This window comes from Andrographis paniculata, unplaced genomic scaffold (genome assembly GCF_009805555.1).
Source record: "Andrographis paniculata isolate CXL003 unplaced genomic scaffold, ASM980555v1 Contig22END, whole genome shotgun sequence".
Taxonomy (NCBI): domain Eukaryota; kingdom Viridiplantae; phylum Streptophyta; class Magnoliopsida; order Lamiales; family Acanthaceae; genus Andrographis; species Andrographis paniculata.
The window spans coordinates 3,178,503-3,191,131 of record NW_026137513.1 but is presented as its reverse complement, the minus strand read 5'-3'; the positions used below and the strand labels follow the sequence as shown (position 1 = coordinate 3,191,131).

At 29.8% G+C, this 12,629-nt stretch overlaps 2 protein-coding genes across 3 annotated transcripts; both read left to right on the top strand.

Moving 5' to 3' along the window:
* Window positions 1-3,351: 3,351 nt before the first annotated feature.
* LOC127245494 (probable NAD(P)H dehydrogenase subunit CRR3, chloroplastic) lies at window positions 3,352-5,573 on the top strand. Of its 2 annotated transcripts, none has more exons than XM_051266415.1 (4): window positions 3,352-3,501; window positions 4,192-4,477; window positions 4,654-4,784; window positions 5,276-5,573. In XM_051266415.1, the coding sequence occupies exons 2-4, from the start codon at window positions 4,236-4,238 to the stop codon at window positions 5,398-5,400; spliced, it is 498 nt and encodes a 165-aa protein (XP_051122372.1). In that variant the 5' UTR covers window positions 3,352-3,501; window positions 4,192-4,235; the 3' UTR covers window positions 5,401-5,573. The 2 variants fall into 2 exon arrangements, with proteins under 2 accessions (XP_051122372.1, XP_051122373.1); XM_051266416.1 differs by having other exon boundaries at window positions 3,354-3,476.
* An 894-nt stretch (window positions 5,574-6,467) lies between these two features.
* On the top strand, window positions 6,468-10,200 carry LOC127245492 (ruvB-like protein 1). Its single transcript, XM_051266414.1, has 12 exons — window positions 6,468-6,981; window positions 7,247-7,435; window positions 7,529-7,660; window positions 7,813-7,962; window positions 8,188-8,343; window positions 8,697-8,831; window positions 8,964-9,029; window positions 9,114-9,220; window positions 9,301-9,400; window positions 9,496-9,587; window positions 9,676-9,745; window positions 9,832-10,200. The coding sequence occupies exons 1-12, from the start codon at window positions 6,901-6,903 to the stop codon at window positions 9,919-9,921; spliced, it is 1,368 nt and encodes a 455-aa protein (XP_051122371.1). The 5' UTR covers window positions 6,468-6,900; the 3' UTR covers window positions 9,922-10,200.
* Window positions 10,201-12,629: the final 2,429 nt, after the last annotated feature.

The following is a 12,629-nucleotide window of genomic DNA, read 5'->3' as shown; positions in this document are numbered from 1 at the left end:
AAATACAAATACGTATGACCTATTCAAAATACTTTTTATTTTTATGTTTATTCTCAATAAATAAATATTTTTATCTATATTTAAAATTCTTTATTTTTTATAAAATTAATTTTAAGCTAATTATAAATAAACAAATATATTTTTTATTTATTTGTACCCAGCTACAAAGTATACATATTTCTATTTTGGGACGTCCAATTACAAAGTAACCATTTCATTAAATACTCCATTTTTTTTCCACAAATATCATTATTTTACATCACATCATTAGGGCAAAAATGTCATTACACTATTTTTACCTACCCACTATAATTAAAATACTATTATTTCTCAAGCTCTGCGCCAAAAGTAAATGTATACTTATTGTGTGGACGGAGGGAGTATTATATAAAATTTTACTCTACAAAATAATATCTATATTGTAGATATTTTATTGAAATATAATGTAAAAAATATTTAAAATACCAATAACATCACTCATATAAAGAGTCATGTGACCCGAGACGGGGATAAAATATACACAAATATTATTATTTTTATATTACGGATACTATTAGAGATTTTTTTTTTCCTATAAAATAATACTCCCTCCGTCCCATAACAAAATATCCATTTTTCCATTTTAGTCCGTCCCATAACAAAATATCTATTTTTCCATTTTAGTCCGTTCCATAACAAAATATCAATTTTTTTTAGTAATTGTATTATCTACCTAACATTACAAATACCCTTACAACTTACAATATATTACACAAATGTCATTACCTTTATATCACACGTACTAATAAGATTATTTTAGTCATTTCTACTTTATTCTTATTATATCCCAATATAATACTAATATTTCTAAAACTACGTGTAAACTTTTGGGACGGAAGGAGTATAATAATAATAATATTAAAAAATCTACAATAAATAAATAATACTCTTTTACATAACAAAGATAGTATATATACAAATCAAACAAGTTTTAAGGATTCTGTGGTATAAAATTTTTTGAATTAATAACAACTCTATAAGCAAACACACCATAAATTATTTGTCAAATCACTTAAGATAAGTTGTGAGAAATCCTTAAATATGACTGGATTTGACCCCGGATTGAGATACGAGTATGTAGTGTAAAAATATATATATATACATACGGATTTGTTTCTTTAGCATAGTTTTGGCCAAAACTATTGTATGGTCACTGATAGGTCCGAATTTAGCGTCAAATTGGGCCTCTTTTTTTGTCCCTGATCAGCTCTGTGCAATCTACAGAGCTGACATATTTTATTTATTTATTTAAATTATAAATTTAAATTTAAATTTTTATAATATTTATAATTTAATAAAATATATACAATATATATATGTCATTTTGTGAATAAAATATTTTATTATACAGATAAATAAAAATTTAAAAATATATATATATAGATACAATATAAATTTATAATTAAATTATAAAAATTAATACACATTTATATTATTATATTTATTACTCATCAAATTAATCATATCAAAACTCTCCAAACCCTCAACCAAACCTAAATAAAAAAAAAAATATCAAAATTCAAATAAAAACCAAACCGAAACCTGAATTTCCCAAAACCTCCTTAAAGAAACACACCCACATTATTTAGAAAATAGATTTATTTAATTATATTTTAAATGTATTTTTAACAATTTATATACTCCCTTTGTTAGTAATAGTTTCATTTTATTTATTTATTTTTTTATTTTTTTATGTATTTTAGTATAATAGTCTCATTTTCATAAATAATTATATCATTATAAAATTATTTCTATTTTTTATTATCATTATACAAATACTACTAATTTTTTTTATATAAATACATTCTATACACCAAAAAATCTCAAATTTCTACTATTTGAATTTTTCGTTTTTCCAAAAAAATATATTTTTTTCTTTCCCACAATATCCTATCATACATTATTTTCATACCAAATTCACAATAAAATTTTACAGAACATATATATATATAAAAACTATCTTTACTCATTTTAATATAATTTATTAATTTTTAAATTAGGTGTTGAGCCAAAATAAAATTATTATTTCGGACAAAGAGACTAATTATTAATTAAATCACAAGTTCAGTCTACATCTTCTTGCAAGACTTGTCGATTATTATTTTTATATTTTAGAAAAATGGTATCAAAAGTTCCACTAGACTTCTATAATTAGTAAATAATAAAAAAATATATATATTAAAAAAATAATTATTATATAGTTTTTTTTTTTTATGTCCTGATCATATTTATTTTTTACCGTCATTATATTAAATATTAAAAAATATATTTATACTTATAACTTTTGTACAAATGTCATCCTATTAATATTACTTCCTCCGTTCTATAACAAAATATCCATTTTTCCATTTTAGTCCGTTTCATAATAAAGTATTCATTTCCTTTTTTAAGTAACTTTATTATCTATGTAACATTACAAATATCCTTATAATTTACAATATATTACACAAATGTCATTACCTTTAAGGTTATTTTAGTTATTTGTATTTTATTCCTACTATATTCTAATATAATACTAATATTTCTAAAACTACGTCAAAAAAACAAATGGATACTTATTTTTGGGACGGAGAGAGTATAAGATATCAAAGTATTTTCATAATTTTTTCTTAATTTGTATATAATAATTAATATTCAAGTAAATGAAACATGGCCCGATGAAAGTAGTATAAATAATTATTCCTTCGGTCTCAAACATCATGCAACATTTCCTTATTTGTTTGTACCAAATTCACTGCAACATTTCTGAATTTAAAAATAATTAATAATATATATATACACATATTAATATACAATTCATTTTATCTCGTCACATCACTCAAATAAAAGAATAAATAAGCATTTCTCTCTCCAATCACATCACTTGATATCCAAATTATCGCAAATTATTATATTTAATATTCTTCATCTAAATTATCTTATTTCAAATTACTATATTTAATATTCTTCATCTAAATTATCGCAAATTATTATATTTAATATTCTTCATCTAAATTATCTTATCTCAAATTACTATATTTAATATTCTTCATTTAAATTATCTTGTACCAAATACAAATGTTGCACGGTGTTTAAAACAGAAATTGTATAAAATAAAGTTAAGATAATTAATTAATTTAATTAAAATTTAAAAAATTATTAATTATAAAATTTAAAATATAATTAAAATTTATAATATTTGTTTTTTTAAAAAAAATAGAGCATGACATAAATAGAAATACGGATAAAATAAGCTAGAAGTAACGACTATTTTGGTTTGTGGTTTATTGCTGAAAATTATAGAAATATGTAAAAACACCTATAGTACATATTTTATTCTTCATAAATTCTCAGAAATATTTTCGAACCCCAGTTTTTCCCAAATCCTATCCGTAGTTTCAATCTTATTTCCTCCCTCCATTTCAGCGCTGGGTGTAGCCGTCGTCGCCATCGCCACAGTTCGTCTTCAACTATTTCATTGCAGTATGGTTAATGTTTACTTATTTCTGTTTTGGTGGATTTTGTTTTGGTAATTGTTGAAAAAAATTGTCAATCTGGTCTGAGGATGGGATCCATTCTATCTAGAATTTAAACTGGAAAATTTTGACGCATATCCGTCTGATCAATTCTTCTTCCTTTGTATGTTCGGCGTGATATTTTGCATTTCGATCGATAGGATTCCAAAACATTCCGCTGCTGTGTTTATCTACAGTATTTAGTTGAAGAGTGTGTAGCTGAATGATAATTGATAAGGTTAGTAGTGTAAAGGTAGACAGGGATATTATGACACATTATCTAATCATATGATTTAAATGGAGTAAGGAAGAGCTTGATTGCCATTAAAATATGATTATAATTAGCAATGGAGCAGAAGGCTGATTTGAGAAGAAGGGGAAGAATGAACTTGCTGCTGTTATACCATTACAGAGGTTTATATAGGAAAATAGACTAAGGACTGATACTGATGACTACTTCAATTAATCAAGTAACTATCGAATAATTGTCGACTGATATACAATTACAAGCTTATGCATTTTTTAGTTTTCACATCCTGGATTTTGATTTTCTGTTGATATGTAAAGTTGGGTGTATAGTAATTGCTTTGTCAATGTGTGTGTTCTTCAAGTATATAACCTTACCTTTCCATCACTTATATCTCTTCTCTTTGATTAGCTAATACGCCGCTTAGGGACTTGTGTTGAGTATATGTTCGGATAATGTCTATCCTCAACTGCAACTCTGTTATTCGACATCAAATTTCGGCTTCTTCTGCTCTTCCGGATGACCCTTCTTCACCTTCGGTTTATTCCAAACCTACTGAATATCCACCCCCCAAAAGAAGTAGAAAACTCCCACTAAAGCTAAAGCTTAGACAAGCAAAGGGCGCCCAACAGCCGACTGTTTTGGAAATTGAACGAGCTATTGGCGCTGGCATTTTTCGAGACAGAGATGTCAACAGGCAAGCCAATGCATTTTCCTTTTATCAGCTGCTTCCATATTTGTGTAATAAATTATCTTGATTTGAGATACACTCAAATCAAGTATTACTGTTTCAATATAATCAAATATTCTCTCAACCTCCACAAGATTTCATCTTTGGTTTCCATGGCATAAATGTGTAGTTATAAATTGCAGTGAATCAGGGGACAAATCGAGTTTGTTTGAGAGGAATACCGTCGGGGAGGATGAAGGTTCTGTAAAGAAGAAGCTAAGTGATGTCAGCGAATGGCTCATTGATCAAACTGAAAGAACATCTCGTCGAGCTGGTAACATCATTTCTGTTCCTTTTCCCTTTCCATTGAACCTTTGAAGCCAAATAGCATTGCCTTTTGTAGTTTCATACTTTCCTTTGTAATTAAAAGTTTCAATTGGAAGCTAGGACAACTATGATTTTTTAGAAATAATATTTATATCAAATGACTGTTTTATATGATTGTTTAGCACATGATATAGGTAAATATTACACAATTCTCACTGAATTAAAGTCTTAATCGATTCAAGTGGATAGCATAATCTTGATTGTGGTAACTAGATCATCTATCATTCGATCAATCTATAATATGATTATGCATATGAATGTAGTTACTCTATTTTTGTCCCGAGGATTGATGGGAAACAAAATTTATTTCTTTTCATAGCCTTAGTGTGTGCAAGTAACAGCTTCAATGGAACTCGATTTGATTTTAGGATTGGTAAATTCATCATCTTTTTAAGTCTAGGCAGCCCTTTTTGATGTTTGTTTGTTCTTGCTTTGCAGGAAAGCCAATCTTGGTTTCTATGTTTGTTTGGATGATACCAATATGGATGGTTGGATTTGCGGTAGCTTCTGGGATCATACAGCTGCCCTTCCAAACACCATTTCTTGAAGACCTTATTTCGTGAAGATTATATATATATATATATGTATATAGACATATAGTGCCTGTGCAGTATGGATCTTGATTTCATTATCCACGTACACTCTCCATGGTCAATCTTTAACTTCGATCAGGTACACTTAATTTTAGTATGTTTTTTTGTTAATTGATTTTAGTATGTTATGGTGACTTCTTCAAGGCTGGCGTTGGTTGGGCCGGCAGGCTGGGCCTATTTTAAGTGGGCTTAGTGAAGTCCAAGCTTGGGTTTGACGTTGACCTAACCGCGTGGGTGGTAGAACTGTTATACTAAGTGCGCAGAATATATAAAAATTGAGATTTGAATTTTGATTTAAATTTTAATTTAATCAGCATTTTGATATTTTTGTAAAAATAAATAATATATATATTTTTTATTGAAAATTATAGTTGTTGAATAGCAGTGGTTTTGTATTTTTTTTTTTTTTTTTTTTTTATGATATGTGCACTGGGCAAACCTCATATCGAATTTAATATCCTGTAAATCAGATTTGGATCCAATAATATAAATCACATTAGGCGAACTATGTTAAAATATTGATACTCTATAAAATGGAAAAAAATTGATAAAGTTAACAAGTTACTAAATATTGATTAAATTATAAAATATAATTTAATATACATATAAGTAAAAAAATTACTATTAGAAGTTAGAACATACTACTCCCTCCATTCAAAAGAAGTGTGCTAAAGAATATGTTAGAGTAATAATTAGGGATAGTATGAAAAAGTAGAAATATTTTTGTTATAAGATAAGGACTACGGTTACTAAATAAGAAAACAAAACAATGGACGAAAATGAAAAAAAAAGGATAAATCTTTTGGAACGGTGAGAGTATATTTTATGAAATTAAATAAAAATAAGAAATTAAAATAATAGTATCAGATCTTTTGGTTTTATGAAATTAAATAAATATAAGAAATTAAAATAATAGTATTAAATTACGCTTTATATAATGTATATTTATACTATTATATTATTATTGTTGTTGTAAATATATGTAATAAAACATAGAAACAACAAACGCTAGCCACATAGCCGCGGCGCCCCTCCATCATTCTTCCATTTTTATTTTTTATTTTTCTCGTCGCTCTCCTTCTCCTCCTCCTTCTCTCTTTCTCTTCTTCCCTTTTCCTTCTCCTTCACCTGCCGCCGAAGGAAAAGGTTGCCGGATTTGTTTTTTATATATATATTTTCCCAATTTTTTAACCTCTTCTCTGTTTCTTCTTTTGCCGGATATAAAAATGATCCAATAAGCAAATTCACAAAAATGACCCAAAGCCCATTAATCTCAATAGCCCAATAGACAATTGTCTCAGTTCATTCTGCACATAGGCGTGGCTTCCCCACCTCCCTCCGTCCCGTTGCTGCAGTGGAGAGGAAGAAACTGCAGACGAAGCAAAGTAATCCAACACAGCAGAAGAAAAAGGCGCTAATCAAAGTACGCGAAGAAGGTGAAGAAAGAGGAGGAGGAAGAAGAACGTCGAGATGAAGATAGAAGAAGTGCAATCCACAACGAAAAAGCAGAGAGTTGCAACTCATACTCACATCAAAGGCCTCGGCCTCGAGGTAAACTTACAGTAATTTATCCATTTTCTGTGTGTTTAAGGTAAGGCGCCAACTAGTCTGATGATACGGAGCTGTCTCCTAGGGTTTAGGGTAGGGTTTTGCGATATTAGAGTTTACTGTAGCGAATGTTGTACAAATGGAGGTTTTTTAGAAAAGAATAGCTGCTGAAGTAGATAATTGAGGAAAGAAAATGAGAAAAATTTCATTTCAAGTTTGGCGAGTGGATTCATTCTGATGTGTTTTGTGCTTGCTGATTATGTTGTAGCCTACTGGAAAAGCATTGCCTTTGGCTGCCGGATTTGTGGGGCAAGCTTCAGCAAGGGAAGCTGCTGGCCTTGTGGTTGATATGATCCGCCAAAAGAAGATGGCTGGGCGTGCATTGCTACTGGCCGGTCCCCCGGGCACAGGAAAAACAGCCCTTGCTTTAGGAATTTCCCAAGAACTCGGTAGCAAGGTATATATGATTGGTATTGTGTTTGGGCATTTGATCTCAAAGTTCTATATCCACCTCTTCGAGATAGTATCTTAGCTAGTTTCCTTTGTACAGGTCCCATTTTGCCCAATGGTTGGTTCTGAAGTGTATTCGTCGGAAGTAAAGAAGACTGAGGTTTTAATGGAGAACTTTCGCAGAGCTATTGGTCTTCGAATCAAGGAAAACAAGGAGGTTTATGAGGGAGAGGTAAATGATACATTTTTTAAGATAGAGATAGTAATAGAAGAAGGAATGACCTACTCCATTATCTGTCCATTTTCAGTTCTTATTGATTTGTTAGTATGATATATGTTTTCTGGTTGTGAATATTGATATAATGCTTGCTACTTATGTCACAGGTGACTGAACTTTCTCCGGAAGAAACTGAGAGTGCTACTGGTGGATATGGCAAAAGTATTAGCCATGTTATAATTGGATTGAAAACGGTAAAAGGTACTAAACAGTTGAAGTTGGATCCAACGATTTATGATGCCTTGATCAAGGAAAAGGTTAGTTTCCTGGAAACTATCTTTTTTTGTCATTCCCTTTACGAGATCATTCCACTTGTGCTGAGTATCACCCTTATGCCTAAATTAGCATGCCATTGCATACGCGAACTGTTTTTTAAGGATGTTACTTCAATATTCGCCACTCTTATTATCACCATGATGCCATGTATCTTTTGATTATCATATATTTCCCATTCCAACATGAGTAAGTGTTATAAAATTTAGGTAGCTGTTGGAGATGTTATCTACATTGAAGCAAATAGTGGAGCAGTTAAAAGGGTAGGAAGGAGTGATGCTTTCGCCACTGAGTTTGATCTGGAGGCTGAAGAATATGTTCCACTCCCGAAAGGAGAGGTTCACAAGAAGAAGGAGATAGTTCAGGTATGTGAGTTACTTGTCTATGCTAAGTAAGATTTCTTTTAAATCAGCTATTAATGACCGGGGAACATCACAATCGATACTTCACACCCACACCCTGAAATCTCAATAGCTATGGTCTTCTGACCACATGTTATATTATATATATTCAGCTATTGACCTACATTGCATGCAAATTCTGTGTTCATACTTATTTGAAGTCGTGTGAATCGAATTCTTGAGACACTTTGATGTACCATTTCTGTTGATTTCTTGTGATGATAATTGAGACTACTTCTACCTTATTGCATCATCACATATCGTACACTTTCATTAAAAGATATAAATGTTCAATGTCGATATATCTTCTATGCTAGGATGTGACTTTGCATGATCTAGATGCTGCCAATGCACGGCCTCAAGGAGGACAAGATATATTATCCCTGATGGGACAGATGATGAAGCCCCGGAAAACTGAAATCACCGACAAGCTCAGGCAAGAAATAAATAAGGTATGAAATGAATTAATGGAACTGATGTTCGTGTCAATCGTACATGCCACGGAACAATCACAAATTCACATTCCTTCCCAGGATCTAGTAAAATAAATGATATGCTTTGCTTGACTGAGTAACTAATTGCAGGTTGTTAACCGGTACATAGATGAAGGTGTGGCAGAGCTCGTCCCCGGTGTCCTGTTTATTGATGAGGTTCTATTTCATACACTAGTAGCTACATTTTGACAAAGAATGGTCTGCTTTGCGTCTTCCACTCACCATTTAAATTCAATTCAGGTTCATATGCTGGATATGGAATGCTTTTCTTATTTAAATCGTGCTTTAGAAAGTTCACTTTCTCCAATCGTGATTTTTGCCACGAATCGGGGAATCTGTAGTGTCAGGTATTATCGTGTACTGATCCCACCATGCCTCAATTGTCTACGCACATAACAAATTCTGAGATTAAACCGATTGTTTGCAGAGGAACTGACATGATGAGCCCTCATGGCATACCAGTGGACTTGTTGGACCGACTGGTCATTATAAGAACAGAAACCTACGGCCCTGCCGAAATGATACAGGTTCGATCATTTCTACATTCTCTGTCCTCGCCTCCAAGAACCCCATTTGTCGACACATGTTCTCACTTACAAAACACTGAATTGGGTTATGCCAGATATTAGCTATCCGAGCACAGGTGGAGGAACTCAAAATAGACGAGGAAAGCCTGGCGTATCTTGGAGAGATTGGACAACAAACATCTTTGAGGTTTCTCTCTCTCTCTCTCTCTCTCTCTATATATATATATATATATATAAATAACTTGCAAACTCTATGACAACCAATACTTTCTCAGGCATGCCGTGCAGTTGCTGTCTCCGGGGAGCATTGTCGCCAAAATGAACGGCCGAGATAATATCTGCAAGGTATGTGCTTTAACCAACTAAAAGAAACTCTTTCGACAACTGTATCTACAAAATCAATGATGCGGAAACTATTATACCTTGGACAGGCCGACCTGGAAGAAGTGAACACTCTGTATCTCGACGCCAAATCGTCGGCGAAGCTCCTTCAAGAACAGCAGGACAGATACATTTCGTGATGAATACAAGAAATTGAGTGTATGTTTTTTCCCAACTTGGTTGGATCTTTTCTTTTGGAGAATTGATTTTATGTGAAGCTGTAGAATTGTTACAACTTTCCCAGATTTTTAATGATGTTCTTGGCCTTTTATTTTCTTGGATTTCTGAGTCATATTGTGGATCATATATATAGATGATGAGTTCCTAGTTGATGTAATACTTGGTGTGTTGTGGAGGACCATCTTCACATCACATCACATGTGAAAACAATTCTAAAAACATACATTACTTCTCTCTCACATGTACATATGTTTGCTTTCTTATTGGCTTAGTTTTAGGTTAATATTTTTTATTTGGCTAAATTGTACAAAACCTATCTATGATTCATGAAATTGAAATGCACATCAAACTCCTTGTGGTTTTATAAACTCTGCACTCTCGACGGTGCTTATTTAAAGGTGCTTATTTAAAGGTATTCGATCTAAATGTCTCCAAATTGTGAAAAAATTTGAGTGCATTTATGTCAAATATAGTTAAGGACCGCCGATGGGTTAGACACAAAGTTTATGAAATTACGATGAATTTTGAGCAATTTTGTAAAACCACATGGGATTTTTATTCGATTTAGCCTTTTTATTTTTATTTAATTTTTTAAGCTTAGGTTATTATGGGATGGTTGAGTTGGTGTATAATGTAATACCAGATTACTTTTTTTAGTGTAATTTATCTACTAACATATAATTTTTATTTATTTATTATCTAACTATTGATTAAATTCAAATCGAAATTATTTTATTTTATTACGTGGGAATACGTAGCTATTATTTTTTTTTAAGTAAACTCCAGCTCAACTTAATAGCCAAAGATTTCAAACAATTGTTCCATTAAAGATGGTTTGTTTTAATGTAATAATTATCCATTTATTTTACCATACCCAAAAATAATAATAATAATAAATAAAATATAAGTATGTTTTAATTATAAATTATTTAAAGATTTTCAACACTAAGGCATACTTTTGTTCCATTTCACTTTTTTGCAAGCTTTAAGTGTATATATATATATATATCATTTATGTGTATATATAATTACTACTGAATACAATACTTTTATTTAAAAGATCATATCTAATAATTATTTTAAAAATAAACGATTACTTCAAGTAATTATTTTTCACCTGGAAAAATATCAAATAAAAAAATAAAACATAAGTCAAATTTAAAGCTATGGAATAAATTAAGTTGTTTGTAAATTTAGTTTGGTTCGATTTAAACTCATTCATAAATGTAAACGAATCAAACCAAATAATATAAATAGACTTGTTTTGTAAACTACCGAATTTGAACCTTATTCGCAAATATTTGCTTAAATGACATATTTGAAATATATATGAAATTATTAATTAAAATAAATAAATAAAATATTATATCTATGGAATTATAAAATAAAATATTATATTTATCGGAACAAGTTCAAACGAGTTTAATCGAGCAAACACATACACGAGCTCGAAAATGAAATTGCTTAACGAACCGAACTCAAACATTACAAACAAATTTTTGAATGTTTAATTAGTTAATAATAATAATAATAATAATAATAATAATAAAAGCATTATACGCATATCTATACATAGATCATGCTGGAGGTTAAGTAGCAATGCTATTAATGATATACTACTCCATGACTATACTTTGGGTTATGTTCGGTACGAAATTTAAGGAATATTGATAGTGGATAAAAAATGTAGGTAAAAGATTTTTTTGTCTGAGTGTATTATATTAGCGTAAAAAATAGTGACAATTGTGTAATAATAATAAAAAAGTAGGTGTAGTTTTATAGTGATATGATTATTTATAGACATGTTTTTAAGACGAACAAAAATAATAAACAAGACTATTGGGTACGGAGAAAGTATGTAATATTTTTTAAATCCATTCGGACAAAGCAAATCCCTTTCAAAGCCCATCTGTAAAATGGTCACCAAATTTGGCATCCCATTTTGTGTAATCCCTTTCTAACCAATCATTTATTTATTTATTGATTTATTTTAATTAATTAATTAATTTATATGTTGATGGATCTGACTAATATATAGCTGTTGGCACTTAATTACTAATTGGTTTATTTATATCCAGGTTCTTGGTAGACGTTACAATTACGCCTTGATTATTTTTTCTCAATTCATTATTATTATTATTATTATTATTGGCTGATATTCTTTTCGAGTGTATAATTTTTAGCTAATAGACCCATGCATATATATAAATAATACTTTTAAAGTTAATAAAAAAATATTTTCTCTGTGCATACAAATATAATATTTTATCCGTCTTATATTAGATTATCAATTTTATTTTTTATTTTTTTGTCCGTCCAATAACAAAATATTTATTTTTTTAAAGTAACGATACTACCTAATATTACAAATACCCTTACAACTTACCATATATTACACAAATATCATTACATTTATATCACACAATACTAATATTTTAGTCATTTCTATTTTATTTATACTTACATCTCAATATAATACTAATATTTCTAAAACTTCATCCAAAAAAACAAACATATACATAAACGAAAGAAGTATAAATTTAAATAAATGAACTAACAAAATTAATTTTATTACGTTTATTTTAACCAATAATAATAATTTTGTCATAATTTTTTTATTACATTATATTTATATCAATGATTTTATAGATTTTATGTAATACATCAT

What these genes read in the sequence shown, in the direction of transcription:
- LOC127245494 (XM_051266415.1), top strand. Translation starts at nt 4,236, where the DNA reads ATGTCTATCCTCAACTGCAACTCTGTTATTCGACATCAAATTTCGGCT. An exon ending in CGAGACAGAGATGTCAACAG is followed by an intron (nt 4,478 to 4,653) that starts GCAAGCCAATGC and finishes TATAAATTGCAG; the next exon opens with TGAATCAGGGGACAAATCGA. An exon ending in AAGAACATCTCGTCGAGCTG is followed by an intron (nt 4,785 to 5,275) that starts GTAACATCATTT and finishes CTTGCTTTGCAG; the next exon opens with GAAAGCCAATCTTGGTTTCT.
- LOC127245492 (XM_051266414.1), top strand. Translation starts at nt 6,901, where the DNA reads ATGAAGATAGAAGAAGTGCAATCCACAACGAAAAAGCAGAGAGTTGCA. An exon ending in CGGGGAATCTGTAGTGTCAG is followed by an intron (nt 9,221 to 9,300) that starts GTATTATCGTGT and finishes GATTGTTTGCAG; the next exon opens with AGGAACTGACATGATGAGCC. An exon ending in GCCGAGATAATATCTGCAAG is followed by an intron (nt 9,746 to 9,831) that starts GTATGTGCTTTA and finishes TACCTTGGACAG; the next exon opens with GCCGACCTGGAAGAAGTGAA.